The 14,452-nt window shown below is 49.0% G+C and overlaps 6 protein-coding genes across 6 annotated transcripts in view; 1 reads left to right on the top strand and 5 right to left on the bottom strand.

Moving 5' to 3' along the window:
• Positions 1-4,833, bottom strand: part of CNBF3860 (hypothetical protein) — a gene marked incomplete at both ends in the record, with an annotated part of 5,244 nt that extends 411 nt beyond the window's left edge. Inside the window, 16 exons of the mRNA XM_769614.1 lie at positions 3-140; positions 189-483; positions 539-703; positions 763-989; positions 1,042-1,234; positions 1,283-1,642; positions 1,704-2,219; positions 2,278-2,447; positions 2,496-2,631; positions 2,697-2,858; positions 2,926-2,994; positions 3,053-3,204; positions 3,261-3,982; positions 4,033-4,259; positions 4,315-4,467; positions 4,528-4,833. Of these exons, the coding sequence (XP_774707.1) occupies positions 3-140; positions 189-483; positions 539-703; positions 763-989; positions 1,042-1,234; positions 1,283-1,642; positions 1,704-2,219; positions 2,278-2,447; positions 2,496-2,631; positions 2,697-2,858; positions 2,926-2,994; positions 3,053-3,204; positions 3,261-3,982; positions 4,033-4,259; positions 4,315-4,467; positions 4,528-4,833 (3,991 nt within the window). The remainder of the gene's footprint in view (positions 1-2; positions 141-188; positions 484-538; positions 704-762; positions 990-1,041; positions 1,235-1,282; positions 1,643-1,703; positions 2,220-2,277; positions 2,448-2,495; positions 2,632-2,696; positions 2,859-2,925; positions 2,995-3,052; positions 3,205-3,260; positions 3,983-4,032; positions 4,260-4,314; positions 4,468-4,527) is intronic.
• Positions 4,834-5,119: 286 nt separating this feature from the next.
• On the bottom strand, positions 5,120-7,583 carry CNBF3850 (hypothetical protein; the record flags this gene model as incomplete). Its single annotated transcript, XM_769613.1, has 9 exons — positions 5,120-5,402; positions 5,468-5,984; positions 6,038-6,192; positions 6,232-6,589; positions 6,654-6,852; positions 6,916-7,016; positions 7,086-7,311; positions 7,366-7,406; positions 7,475-7,583. The coding sequence occupies 9 exons, from the start codon at positions 7,581-7,583 to the stop codon at positions 5,120-5,122; spliced, it is 1,989 nt and encodes a 662-aa protein (XP_774706.1).
• Positions 7,584-7,798: 215 nt separating this feature from the next.
• On the top strand, positions 7,799-8,539 carry CNBF3840 (hypothetical protein; the record flags this gene model as incomplete). Its single annotated transcript, XM_769612.1, has 2 exons — positions 7,799-8,202; positions 8,254-8,539. The coding sequence occupies 2 exons, from the start codon at positions 7,799-7,801 to the stop codon at positions 8,537-8,539; spliced, it is 690 nt and encodes a 229-aa protein (XP_774705.1).
• A 33-nt stretch (positions 8,540-8,572) lies between these two features.
• CNBF3830 (hypothetical protein) lies at positions 8,573-9,556 on the bottom strand (the record flags this gene model as incomplete). The annotated part of the gene is made up of 2 exons (XM_769611.1): positions 8,573-9,424; positions 9,476-9,556. 2 exons carry the CDS (start codon positions 9,554-9,556, stop codon positions 8,573-8,575), a joined length of 933 nt encoding a protein of 310 aa, XP_774704.1.
• Positions 9,557-9,992: 436 nt separating this feature from the next.
• On the bottom strand, positions 9,993-11,158 carry CNBF3820 (hypothetical protein; the record flags this gene model as incomplete). Its single annotated transcript, XM_769610.1, has 5 exons — positions 9,993-10,023; positions 10,081-10,174; positions 10,231-10,302; positions 10,362-11,081; positions 11,134-11,158. The coding sequence occupies 5 exons, from the start codon at positions 11,156-11,158 to the stop codon at positions 9,993-9,995; spliced, it is 942 nt and encodes a 313-aa protein (XP_774703.1).
• A 708-nt stretch (positions 11,159-11,866) lies between these two features.
• CNBF3810 (hypothetical protein) lies at positions 11,867-14,248 on the bottom strand (the record flags this gene model as incomplete). Its single annotated transcript, XM_769609.1, has 8 exons — positions 11,867-12,039; positions 12,093-12,215; positions 12,278-12,481; positions 12,533-12,905; positions 12,954-13,085; positions 13,145-13,310; positions 13,366-13,661; positions 13,694-14,248. 8 exons carry the CDS (start codon positions 14,246-14,248, stop codon positions 11,867-11,869), a joined length of 2,022 nt encoding a protein of 673 aa, XP_774702.1.
• Positions 14,249-14,452: the final 204 nt, after the last annotated feature.

Here is a 14,452-nt window from a genome sequence, read left to right as displayed (position 1 = left end):
ACCATAGATGATCTGTGTTTGCGGTGCAAATTCTTCCTCTGCTGTCTTCCTCCTGGCAATCACCTTCGATACTGTGGCGGCAGATCCAGCATGGTACTCGGTTCTCAGCATCAAACGTTCACCATTCAGCGAGTCGGGGTCTTAGATATATCAGCCGCTGCTTCCAGACAACAGTCGTTCATACTCACCAGTGGGATCGAAGTCAAGCATTCTCATGTCACCATTCCTGTCGCTGGAGATAAATGTCACCTGGCCATCGTGTACAAGGAAGTCTGCAGTCACTACCGAGACATGTTGCAAATCTTTACTGATGGTCGTGAACTTGTAGGGATCTTCTTGAAGTGAAACAAACCAAAAACTCTTGCAAAGGTCGCCAATGAGCATAAAGTTCTTAAACACTTTGACAGTGGTAGCGTATAATTGGATATCGAGGAAAGCGAGACCCATCAGCTGAGAGTCGTAGTCAAGGCCTTTTACGTAGAGCTGGGCAATTTAGATTGTCAGCTCAATCGAAACAGAAGAACGTTTTGTTGCTCACCTTCGGACCATTGGTGTTCAATAAGTACCCGTTAATGTGATTTACAGCATTCACGGGATGTCTCGCGGGGTCTTTCGTCCTCTTAACCAATTTCCACCCTGGTACGCTACCAGGACCTCCCCCTCCTTGCGGTCCGACAGTTTGAAGGATCTCAAATATATATGTCTATAACACATTATCAGCCAATCATTCATCTGCTGTACTGCCGACAGGGGTCAACTTACGTTCCCTCTCGTAGCTCGATCTTCACCGAAGTTGAAACCAGTTCCCACGGCGATAAAGTCCCTATAGCCACCCGGCGCACCAGGCGATTCCAAGTTCACACTTTCCATACTCATGACTTCTTCGTTTTGATCAAACTCATAACCATCAATAACTTTCCAAGGATCAGAACCTTGCGAGAAAAGTTCAAGAGTTGATCGTTGGTTAGTCGGGGGAATGAGGTCAGGACCTATAATTCCGTCAGGAAAAACCTTCATTTGAGATTGAGAATCTCGACTTACCATCTGGCCCCAGCTGGATCTCTCCCTCTTCATCATACGCCTGAAATGGTACCTCAATGGAAGCAGCTCCGACGTAATGAGCAGATGTTGGATCGAATGTTATATTGGTATAAGCTCGCTCCATTTGGTACCGATCACAAGGGATAGCAAAGTCAGTGTTGAGTGTGGGAGGTAAGTAACAGATAAAGGAGCCCTAGAAGGCAGTGTCAGCAAACAAAACGAAATCTTTGAACTAACTCACATCTTCTATTCTAATGAAGTATTCTCCCTTCCCACCCAAATGAGTCGTTTTACCAAACGCCATCGCCGCCTGTTTCAACGCAAACGCCCTCAGAGGATGAGCTTCACTCGAGATAATCCAATGCGGTTTCTCTCCAGTAATGAACGCTCCGGTCAAACCCTCAATGTTGTTGAAGGGGACGATGGTGTAAGGCAGTCGAGCGTTCCCGTTGGTGGTACCGACACCGCCCGAGATGGGAAGAAGTTGAGTATGAACTTTACGGAATCGAACTGCGAGCGAACGACGAGAATGGGATGATGCATCGACGGTGAAGCGAGGTTGAGCTTCGTAGGCGTTTAATCGACCCGAGTGGTGAAGAGCCTGAAACATCCATCGATATCAGTTTTCCAAACAGTTTCGAGTTCCGGAGGGCACAACTTACGAGCAAGTGCTGCCTGACAGTTCCCTTTCCAATGGGACAGAACACCATCTGTATAATCTCATCCTCCTCTTCACCCTCTTCCCTTTTCTCACCAAGTACATACCCCGGATTCTCACCCAAATCATCCGTAAAACTCGGTGCAGACGATGCCAAACCCTCACTCTGCAAAACAATCTGCAAATCGGGCAACGACCGTATCTGTAGCTCACCACCCCTCGTCACAAGCGCAAGCCATTGAGTGCCATGTGGAGAGTTGATTGCAGTCTCCATGCTAGGTGCTTCTGTGGTGATGGCAGGTTCTTGTTCTTGTAATCGCTTGATCTGCTGAGGAGTGAGCTGGGTTTGGCGAGCGGAACGCGCAGTGGTGCCATTTATGCCGTTCGTGATGTTGGGTTTATTTTCAGAGTCAATTTGGTGGGAGATGGGCTCCGAGGACTCGGATTTGGAAGGCTCGAAAGTACGGTAGACGCCGGTGGTGTCTGTAAAGACCTCTACTGCCTGGCAAACGGGAGATTCCTAAACGTTCATCATCAGCGCTATGACCAAAAGCGAACTTGAATGGAAGATGGCTTACTCCTTCCGAGACAATGGGAGCTTCAGCAACCGTTCTTGCAACAGTATCACCGACAAAGAAAGTGACGCTATCGTCCGCTCGGCGGATGATCACGAACGGATCCGAGATACTGGCATTTACAATTTTGGGACCATCACCACGAGGGCAGACGGTTTGAATGATTTTACCATCTACCTGAAGGTCAGCGATGAGCGAAGAAAGTAAGGGAGGCGACCGACTATTATCCAAGAGAACGACCTCTAGGGGAGAAACACGCAGGATGCATGATCGCTGGAAGAATGGTGCTGCTGACAAGGTCTTGCCGTCAAGCCGACCAATCTGCTGGGGCGTAGGTTTAGAGAACAACGCAAAGACCTATGAGACAGTATTAATCTTTGCACTCGTCCAACATGGGCAGTTCAAATTATGTCAAAACATACTCTGGTGGCATTTCCTTCACTGCTCAGCAATATTGTTGCCCTCTCCGCTTCGGGGATATCCTTGAATTTTTGCCCCGTTTGTCTGTCGATAGGGAGGAACCAGACACCTTCGGCATTGAGCAGCTCGTTGAATCGGCGGCGCTTTGTTATAGGGATACCTCGCTGTCGACTTGTGTGAGCCAGGAGTTTATGGATGTTCGTGCTTATGCAGGAGGAAGAGGCGACTTACACGGAAGACGTTGATGGTTGAGTTGCGAGATCCACCACTGACAGCCACCAATTGGGGATAAGTGCGTAACTGTAAATAAGATCAGTCCCGCCACCTCTTATGATTGATTCCACAAGGATAAGCTCACTCCTTGATCGGAAGCAGCGATACCAAACTCAATATCCATAATCTTCCCAACACCTGTCAAAATGTCATAAGGAGAAAGAGTGATTGCAGCGGGACCGAACAGTTCTTGGGCCTTTTCGTCAAGTGCAGCATCATTAATATCACCATACAGATCTGTATTTTTTATTCTTTATCAGCAATGGTACGCAGTTAACAAGGGTATTACTCACCTTCATCCCAGTCTACTTCCATCTCATCCTTCTTCTTCTCTGACCTTTCTACCACCTGCCTGACAACATTGACTTTGGCCAACCATGAATCACCCTCCGCAGAACCGACAAACACGGCACCATCACCCGCCACAGTCAAATCTGATGGGGGAGGAACGACACATCCCTTATCTAGCACTTCAATCACTCCGACCGCCCTGCCTTCCATGCTAAACCTCACTTGATGGACGGCACCATTCTGAAGGACGAGCAGCATGTCATGAGGAGTGACAAAGACACACCGAGATCCTTCGAGGGTAAGTTTCTGGGATACAGAAGCCATTGAGCATTTGAGGGATGTAATTCGGGACCACCAGGCATTGACGCAAGCAGCAGTCACTCGACCACCTTGATCGACATGCACGATACCGGTGCTGGTCACAAGGACGATGCCGCCGAGTTCAGAAGGGCATGCGACAAGGTACAGACTGTCGCTAGGGAGACCAGAGACAGATGTGAGGAGGGGATAGGAAGTGCCGGAAGAAAGGTCAAAGGTACGAATCTCCAAGCAAAATGTATCTTTAACAGTTTGTAATCTACCTGACCAAGTGTGCATGGGTGAAAAGAGGAGTGCGATAGTGGGGGAGTGGAAGCCGGGAAGGAAAAGGAGATCTTGAATGTTCTTAATGGTAATAGACATGTCTGAAAGGGAGAGAACAAATGAGGGCGAGTAAGGTGCATCACTATAAAATGTCAGTTCTGCTTTGGTTCGAAAAAGACACATGCAACTCACCGGGAGAAGCCTTCTGATAATGGGTCTAATTCTGACTGCTCTTGAATCAAAGGCAAAACCGCCAACGAGTCTTCAGGAAGAGTAAGAACAGCCAATCTCGATAACGGATCTGTCCTGAGCAGTGGGACATAGCTCTGCAAGTCACCAGTGTTCATTTGGGAGCATCGCTCGTAGGTATGCAAAGACACTGTTGCGATATCCCCTCTTGACCATTCCAAAAGTGCCATCTGATAGTGAGAGTCAGCAAACAAAGCTCGCCCTCCATACAATAACCTTTTTTACCTTTGCGTCCTTGAACGACACAATCAACCTGTCTAAACCGTCGATGGTACTCTCAAGCGTTCTCGTAGCTGCCAAACCCGTTATCGTGCCATTGAGCTCATGTTGCGTCAAGAGATGCAGCCGCCTAGTCGTTTGGTATTTTAACGGAGCTCGCTGTGACAGGTTTTATGATGAGCAATATATTCCATATACAACAAGATGCATGCGACCCACTTCTGCATGACCATCGTCAAAGAATCCATCGCCGACTTCTTCCATCTGCACATCCTTCTCGCCCTCAGCCACATCTTCTTCCAGTTTGACATTTTCTATTATCGGGACACTCTCTTCCCGTATTTCAAACACTCTCAGGACTTCTGCTCCGGCGACGACAAGGTTGCCGATGACCTTGACATCGAGAGTATCGAGCGCTGCAGGTGGTTTTGGGAGAGGGTAGATGGTTGACGGGGTGAAGTGTGGGAGGAAGAGGGAGTGGTGTATGGAGGATGAGGGGAGAAGGGTCTGGTGGAGAGCGTGCATGGCGTGGGGACTCTCCTGTGTTGGAGTCGTGTGTATTTGTAGAGCGTCGGCTGAATCGCAATGTACTTATCGACAGCTGAGCAAGTGAAGAACATTTCCAGAACAACAACTTACCCTCGCGCCTAAATTCTGATTCGATAGACGTAGCGGGCCTAAGAAGGTGTCAAAGTTCTTCAACGACGAGACCATCTATGCAACAAAGATGCATGTACCACCAATGTGCCGACTATATGCCATGATTTGTATGCATCTTATAACACCCAGAACCCTTTTGAACTGTATCACTTTACAAAATCTCGAAATCATCATCGTCATCCACCACAGTGGTCACCCTTCTCTTCTTTGCATCATCCCTTCCTACGGCAGTTTGTCCCTCATCTTCAGGCGCTGGTCGCTTCACTCCTGCAGTCACACTAGGCAAATCCTTGGGCGCGGTGTTGGCGGGGACGTGTTCGACAATCTCGGGTTCTTCGGAAGATTCACGAGCGGCAGCTCCAGGTTTGGCGGGAGCGAGCGGGATTGTGGGTTTTTCGTCAGGGAGGGTATAGGCTTTTGACGCTTCGGGGTCCCTATTATAATGGTGTTAATGATCAAGCCTTTTTGGCAAACACGATAATATATATTTGAGACCCACGGTTGGCAGACACAAAAGTGTACAGGTCTGTACTTTGTATCTTCATCCCTCACCGTCAGAATCTTACCCCGTCCAACCCCAAGGTCATCCAAAGTCCTTCCAAGGTTATCGTCAAAGTCTGGATCAGCCAAAAGCCTTCCTCCTTCAAACACTGTCCATTCCACATCCTCCCCTTCTCCTTGCCCTTCAAACTCTGCTGACCCAAGCCAGTCTTTTACTGCATCCTCGACAAACTCACCCAACGTGCATTTCCCGACATCAGCTTTGAACGGGATGTATACGTCTCGACAGACGCTGCATGTTGGGTCTGGATGTTGGGGTAAAAATGAGCCGAGGGGTTTGGTAGGGTCTGTTCGGAGGAACACGTTGCGGACAGGGATGCTGCTGGAGTCGGTGGATGGGCCGCCATTGGAGGTGGAGTGGATTCGAGAGAGGATGTTGAGGGATTGCATCACGATAAGACCGGCGATGATGGCGTTGGTGGTAGCAATAGCGGGAATGATATTACCGGCCATTTCTATAGCGGGTATGAGTATTGATTTTTTTTCCCCTATGCGACAAGCAACTTGCCTTTGACTTGGAAACGAGTCTTATTGGGGATACCGTAAGCGGTAGCTCGAAGGTTAGCTGTCGCAAGTACAAAGTCAAGAGTATCGTCATCATCCTTGTCAAAGGACAGAGGTGTGTCGGGAAAGGCGAGTGCTCGAGCGGAAAGCCTCTTGCAGCTATTCAATCAGCAATGTTCAAATATATAAGTAACCTACCTGTCCAGGAACAATTCCAAATTCTCCTTCAAATTCAACTCTTTCTGGTCCTTCAACAGCGCCGCGGATTTACCCTTGTCCCTTTCAGCCGCCCTGTCACTGTCCGCTTGCTGGTTCGTCACAGGAACCGTACGGAGTGGTGGGGTGACAAACGTCTCGTCAAGAATGGCATCACAATCAAGAGGTACAGGCTTTACACGGCCTTCCTTTTTCCACATATCCTCCATAGCCAAGAGACGGCGGATATCTTCGTTGAAAATTTTGTGGAATACTCGCCGAGGGCCGTCCTCTTCGCTAAGGGATTTCCTTACTTGTCGGAAGGCAGCGGCTTCCTTTTTCAGGTTTTCAATTTCCTCCGCTGACAAGTCATACTGAGCATGGACATATGGCGTCGTTAAAAACAGGGATTTTGATCAACTTACCATTCTCCCCACTAGATTTAGCCTTGTCCAGCTCTTCAGTGTCCATGTCCTCATCATCTTCACCAAACAACTTTCCAAAAAGGTACGTCTTTGCCCAGACGATACAGTGAATAGGTTCACTAGGTGTTGAACGGATAGTGCAGACTGGGAACGCTTTGGGGGCAGGCTTGGGTACACAGTCAAAGCATTCAGTGACGTCCTGTATAGGGTTATCAGCCTTGTGATTATTGATCCTTCAAGAGGATGGTGATTTTGGACAAACCTTGATCATGGGAGTAACCTGACCGAGGTAACCGGCAGTACCAGACTCGATAAGAGGGACACCAGCAGCCTGACAAAGCCTATTCACATGCCGTCGTGCATCTTGCTCACGACCATCAGCTCCCATTTTGTTTCATCAAAACATAAACTACCCCTTTACTCGAAACCTACCCATATTATCCAATGCGTTCATGACCAAGCCGAACCCCTTGATCCACTCGAGGTCATTCACACTATCCTTGACATTCCCGTGCCTAGCGTTGATGTTGATGCCAGAGTTGGGGTTGAAGTGGTGAGCTGTCGCAGCGGCAACAAGGGCTTTGGATTTAGATATGTCGGGTTTTCGGAAGAGGAACTGGCGGTTCAAGTTTGAGAGGTCAATGGTATCAAGGTCGATCTTAAAACGTGTTAGTTGATAGGCAGAAATGCAGGACGCTAGTAAGCCACATACTATTTCAATATTGGCGAACCCAACCAAAACAAGGTTCTTGACTAATCTTTGATGTTCAGCAAGTCGCGCTCCAAGTCAAACGAAAGACGCGATGCTAAAGCTGACCCACGGAGTTCACAGCCAATACCACCAGCACCAACGACGAGAACCTTTGTCTCTCTAACCTTTTTATACACCTCTGGGCCGAGAAGGGCTTCAGTGTATGTTGACCTGGGCATTTTATAGTCGCTCGATGGTAGAGGTGTGGATAAGAATGCCATGGACGAGAGGATCGATAAATGACACCCATCTTTTAGGACGCGTCGTGGTCACGTGATTGGCGTTCTGATTGACACTTTGAATTCAAGCTCAAACGAACATGGATTGATGTATTTGGCCTTGTATTTGACCACATAGGCATTTTGCTATTTTCAGTATAATAGAATACTTGGAAATGGCCTCGACGTCCTCGCAAACAACACCTCTCGAACCTACCCTATACTCTCTCCTCCCACCGTCACTGCATACGTCCATTCTTTCCCACCTCTCCCTCCTCGCGATCCACGCTGAGCCTCTTCACCTTATCGAACGTATCTACACCACCACTAACCCTGTTCTCCCTGGTCAAACGCGGAACCTACGTTTTCGCTCCATACGAATTGCAGGCACTGTGCGGGATAAGGGGAAAGGAAAAGAGAAGGATGACGGGGATTGGGTGCATACGCTTGCATATGTTTCGTCGAGGTTACGAAGTGCAGAGTACTCGGAAGCCGCTGTGAGAGCTGTGATGAGTGTAGAAGTACAGGATATGAGTTCTTCACGAGATATCGAAGACTTTGTAAAAGCATTGGGGTTCCGGTACGTCACATATTCATTGTTTCATTGCTCCTCGTTGACTTTGGATTCTAGGCATTCGCATACATTTACTCTCACCGGTCATCTCCTCCACTTACCCATACCGATCCCTACCTCTCCACCTCTAACGCTCCACCTCTCTATCACTCGGCTGACACCCTCGGCTTCCACAACAAACGAGCAGTCCGCACCCGACGAACCGTACCTGGTGCAACTGCAACCTTCAAGACCTGTTTATGCAATCGCGCCGCCTGGGGATATAGGTTTGCAGGATATGATTGGGGTCATGCAGTCAACAGCGGGACGATTAGATGGGTTAGAATGGTCTACCGGGCAATAGCGATCAATCATAGAGCCACATATGAAATAAAAGCTATCGTTTAGCAGTATTATAAGCACGAAGCCAAATAGCAAAACCTGCCGCCATCCCCAATGCCAGCATATTCCCTACCACCTTCCCTGCAATTGCTGTCCAATCATCTCCCCTCTTCTCCAAGTGCTCCGGACCTAGGACGATTCCCTTCTCCCAACCTTCATCCAGAATCCTCTTCCTGACAGTTACATCATTAAACTTCTTCATTTGTCCCAATCCCCACTTATCACAAATAGCCTTCATCCACTCCATCCTCTTCTTCCCACCTTTCCCTCCTACTCCAGGCGCACGTTCCCTCAGATCCCTTCTCAACGCACCCACGCCTTCCAAACTCGACTCAATATCGTCCGGTAACGCGTCCACGATCAAATCCCTCAACATTGCTCCCGCTCTCGGTCCTAACCCCCCGGTAGAGATGAGGATCTGTAAAGGACCCCGGCGCATTTGTGCACCGAAATAGAAATCGCATTGTGGTGGGATATCCGCCACGTTCACCATCACCCGTTCTTCCCTGCACATCTCACATACCTCCCTTGACAAGTCATTATCGTCGATAGCCGTGAGGACGAGATCGAAATCCTTCACTTTGACCGGATCGGACCGTCCAGCATAAGGGCGGGCTAGATGGGTAATTTGGGAGGCAGTAGAGGGGTGAGAGATGTAGTGGGAGATGGAAGGGTCGAGAGGCAATGGCGAGATGAGGGTGATGTGAGCGCCGGATTCGAGGAGGAAGTAGAGACGAGAGGAGGCGACGACTCCGCCGCCGATAAGGAGGATAGGTCGGTCTTGGAGGCGGAGAGCGAGGAGCAGGGAAGCGCCTTGGTGGATTTCAGGATAAGATTCGGACGGGAGCTAGAGGCAGGGCGTTAAGCGGGTCAATGACAAGGTATAGATAGAACGTACAGAGGCGAGAGAAGCTTCCTTAGGGAGCTCTGTAGCTTGGACAGATGGCTTAAGAGGTCTTGCTGTTTCTTCTGTGGACATGACTTGCTGGTTTTCCACAAGTTGAATTCCTGTTGAACAAAGGAATATGGAGTATAGTTCTCTTTTCGATTATCGCCATCGCGCAATCAACGAATCGATGGCCGACGGAATTCGGAAAGTCGTTGCGGAAAGTGTAAACGTCATCACTTTAAAAAAGTCCCCCGTTCCTAATTCCTCAATCAAATTTCAATCAAATTGAGGACTTATAAAGGAACCACCGCAAACTACTAATAGAAAAGAAAGTGGCAGAGGTTGATCACTTGATTGCAATAACCGGGCAATATGGTGGGCCTGTCAACACAAGGGGTCCAGAGAATAGCCAATATGATGCCTACATGAATAACTCTATCATATGATATCGATGGGCCCGCAATGTATCACACTTTTGCCCGCTTCGTAGTCCTACCACCACCGTTCTCTAAAGCCTTTGCTTTCTTTACTTCTTGTCTTGTCCGAGGCCGGAAGCACTTTGAAATCCGTTAGCTGCAGATTTCCGGAGAAAAGAGAGAATAGATAAAACTTACTGGTTAGTGGCGACTTGGATAGCTCTGGCCATCGTTGATCGCACCCGGCCGTCTTCAAGTGTCAACAAACCGGCAATGGTGCATCCACCGGGAGCTGAAGAATTGATTAGAACATGGTGCATGAATGGGAAGAATGAGAATGGGGCTTACTAGTGACACTGTCCTTCAATTGGGCAGGGTGCAAACCTGTTTGAAGAGCCATTCTTCCGGTTCCTTGCATGGCTACAATCATGGATCAGCATACCAATCCAGGTTACACATGACTTCTACCCAATACTCACTCTGAGCAGCTAGTTCCAAAGCTTCAGACCTGGGCAAACCCATCATCACACCACCATCGGCCATAGCCTCCAACACCAAAGCCACAAACGCAGGACCAGAGCCCGCAAGGGCGGTACAAGCGTCAAAGTGCTTCTCGTCGAGGAATCGACATCTGCCACAAGAAGTAAAGATGTTGAGGATAAGTGTTCGAGAAAGAGCGTCAGACAGGGGGGTCACGATAGTCATGCCTTCTCCGATCTTACAAGGAGTGTTTGGCATAGCTCGCACCACCCGGGTGCTCTCGGGCACCCAGCTCTTCAGTTGGGAGATGGTCACACCCGCACAGATGGAAATGAGTAGCTTTCCCTCCAATGCCTTGCTCATACCTTCCTCCTCCAAGATCGACCTCGCAATCTGAGGCTTGGAACACACCAAGATGACATCGGCCTCGTCCACGGTCTTGACGTTCCCTTGACCAGCGCGGACCTGGACTTGTTTCCCGATAGAGCCCATGTCGGCCAAAGTGCGTCTGAGCTTGCGGCCGGTCTCCTCGCGTCCGACGGTAGCGATGAAAGTGCTAGGAAGGGAAGCTTCTGGGGCATCAAGAAATTGGGAGGCGGTAGGGGTGGAGATACCGGAAGGAGGTTCGGAAGAGGCGTTAGGGTTGCGAGGAAGAGAAGCGCGGGTTTCGAGGGAAGAGATGACACCAGAGAGGATGGCGATGCCCATGGTACCGCATCCTAGAAAGAGCGTCAGCTCATGTTCCGCTAAACGAGGGAAAGCGCGACATACCGAGAACAGCGAGAGTGTAGCCCATTGTAGTCGGTTGTTGTTCGTGCTTGATGCAAGTAAGTTGGGTATAGAGGGATCTTGAGGCAGATGCGATGTAGACAAGATGAAAGATATGGTGGATTATCAGAGCTGCTGCCGGTGGCTTATGAGGATCGGACAGATATAAATAACGAACCGAGATGAGTGAAATTGACTCGCTTGAATCAACAAATCACCGCGGCGCAACCGGAACGAACAGTTTATTGGACTATAGACAGCACATTGAGAGAACCGGTAATCCATAATCCATGCATATATGTGAGAATCCAGATGGACTGTACTTCATGCAAAGTCGATGGATGGCAATGGCAATTCAGATGCAGTGAGTATATGATTGATCGCCAATCGCTATTAAATTATCTTATTATAGCTGCCGGCACGCGGACGCACCTAGCCTTCATTACTGGTAGCTAGTCGAGTAGTACTACGCGATCATACAAAAAACAGCCAACTCCATGCCACTCTCCGGTGGTTGGGGAAACGACCTCTATGCTTTTACATTGTAGCGCACTCATGACCCCCGTAACACTAATGAAGAGTTGATGTAAATTCCGTATCTGATCAGTGACCAGCAAATCAAGAAGACAATCTGGATTGTTAGAGCCATGTACGACTAATAGCAGACCGCCTATGCATAATTAGACCCATCTAATCCCTACCAAGAACCTCCTTCCACCGCCCTGCTTTACAATTCTTAAGCATCCACATCCTGCACACCGCTGTAAGCCTCCAACTTCTGGCTGGCACCCTCCCAGTCGAGAACACCCTTGACAAGCTGGTCAACGACGCTGATGACGTCCTCAATAGGACCGATAAGTTGGCTGGTAGAATCTCGCTCTCGGAGAGTCATGGTACCGTTTTGGATGGCTACGTATTAAGGTTAGTGATTGTGTGCTTCAGGATAATAAATGTGGACATACTGGCAAAGTCGACGGTACAGCCGAAAGGAGTACCAAGCTCGTCGTTTCGGGCGTATTTCTTACCGATTGTAGCGGAAGAATCGTCGACTCGGCTGGCGATACCTCGCTTTCTCATCTCTCGGGCTTTAATACTCAATATTAGCGATATTCTGGTATGTCGATCGATTTCTTAGGATGGGACTCACAAACTTCGTGGATCTTACTCCTCAATTGAGCATCCTGAGAGATAGAGACGATGAGACACTTGATAGGAGCGACGAGAGCGGGGAGGGAAAGGACACCTCGAGCGGCGTCTTGCTCTCGTGCCCAGTAAGTGTGCTCAAGAACACAGTAAAGGATACGACCAATACCGAAAGACGGCTCGATGACGTTGGGGATGAATTCGCGCACTGACGATAAAGTTAGGTAAAACTAATTTCACGAGGAGACTGGAGACTTACTGTGCTCAGTAACGGTGATGGGGTTGATCTTGACGAGGTCGGGGGTAATCTCATAAGACTTGCCATCGGCGCACTGGACGTTAGAAGAGCCCTTCTCGAGCTCATCCTTGATGCACTGCAACTTTTCCTTCTCAAGGCCGAGCAAAGTCTCCTTGATCATAGTAGCGTCCTTCTTGAACTTCATACCGAAAGCTTTGGCGTCAAAGGTGCATTCGAGCTTCTCGACAGTTCGGGGCTGGTCGAGACGTTGCTGGACTCTGAGAGGCTGCTTGGTTCGGACAGAGTGGACGGTAAGGTCATAAGCGGATCGGTCCGCGCAACCGACACACTCTATCCAGCCGTAAGACGATTGGATCTCAAAGTCCCAACAGTCCTGCTAGAAGTTAGTACGAATTGATTGGACCTCAAGAACTGGGCGTACGGTGGCGTAATGAGCCATTTCGTTAGCCATGTGCTGCCTGCACCTCAACCTAGCAGGGTCTACACCGATCTTGGTCAAGAACAGCTGAGTCCGACCGAGGAAGTAACCAAGTGTCTCATTGTCGACGATACCCTACATAATCATCAGCTTTCATGTCACCATGGAAAAGAAAAAGTGGAAGAAGTTCTGACCTCAGCAACAGCCTCACCAACAGTCTTTTTCACGATCTCGGTCCTACCCTCGCTCTGAACACCCTTGGCCAAAAGGGTGAGGACGACATCCTTAACCTCGTTGAATCGAGCGTGACGCTTGTCAAGAGGGTCTACATAGTGCTCAATCTCAGCCATGGTGAACTCTCTGCAAATCTTCATCAGTCATCATCCCGCCAAACGTCCTTAAAAAATAAACTTACCGGACACGGAGCAAGCCCTGTCTGGGGGCGATTTCGTTTCGGAAACTTTTACCGATCTGAGCAGAGGCGAAGGGGACCTTGCCGTTGTTGAACTCGAGGAGACGAGCAAAGTTCACAAAGTGACCCTGGGCGGTTTCGGGACGGAGGTAACCTTTGATGTGGCCAGTAGGACCGATGTTGGACTCGAACATGAGATTGAACTCGACAGGCTCAGAGACCTCGTTTCCGGTGGTGGGGTTGGTGATTTTGTGCTTTCGGATAATATCACCGAGCTCGGGACCAGTGTAGTTATCAATCTGCTGCTAGTTAGCATCTGTGTATAATTGACGTGAAGTTGACTTGCCTGAGCCAAAAGGTACTCGTACTCGGCAACTGTGTTGTCATCAAGCTTGACAGCCTCGGTCTTGACAATCTTCTTCTTCTTCTTTTTCTTGTCATCCTCCTCCTCCTTTTTCTCCTCCTCCTTGACACCTCGAGCTTCCTTGTCACCCTTTAATCTAGCCTCGAGAACACCCTCGACAAGGTGATCCGCTCTATAGATCTCACCATTCTTAACGTCCTTGACCATCCAATCGGCGAATTTGTCAACGTGGCCAGAGGTTTTGAGGACATCGGAAAGAGTCATGATGGTAGTATCGAGCTCAAGCATATCTTCTTCGATGATGTAGTGCTTTCGCCAGGCATCGAGAATGTTGGCCTGAAGGGCGGAACCGGTAGGTCCATAGTCGTAAAGACCAGCGACACCACCGTAGATTTCAAAAGAAGGAGCAAAGAAGAATCGCCTAGCCAAGAGAGCGTCCAAGGTGCTTTTGTCAAAGGCGTGAGCGGTCTTGTTGGGGACTGTGAGTTCTGAAGGGTGTGAGACGGAGGCAGCGGCGACCATTTTTGATGATTTTCTTAGGTTGAACTTGCGAGTTGGGATAGTTCTTGTTGCAAAAGACCTGATTGAATTCACCAAGGGTCGTGGTATGGCCATAGATGTGGGATGACTATTACGACTCGACAATCCACATCTGCCAAAAGAAAAGACAGAGAGGGGTTGATTATGTAATGAACTCTCAGGCGGACAATGCCGATGTTTTGAACA

The sequence above is a fragment of the Cryptococcus neoformans genome, chromosome 6, assembly GCF_000149385.1.
Source record: "Cryptococcus neoformans var. neoformans B-3501A chromosome 6, whole genome shotgun sequence".
Taxonomy (NCBI): Eukaryota; Fungi; Basidiomycota; class Tremellomycetes; order Tremellales; family Cryptococcaceae; genus Cryptococcus; species Cryptococcus deneoformans.
Note: the sequence above shows the minus strand (reverse complement) of the source record. Positions and strands in the feature narration are given on the sequence as shown.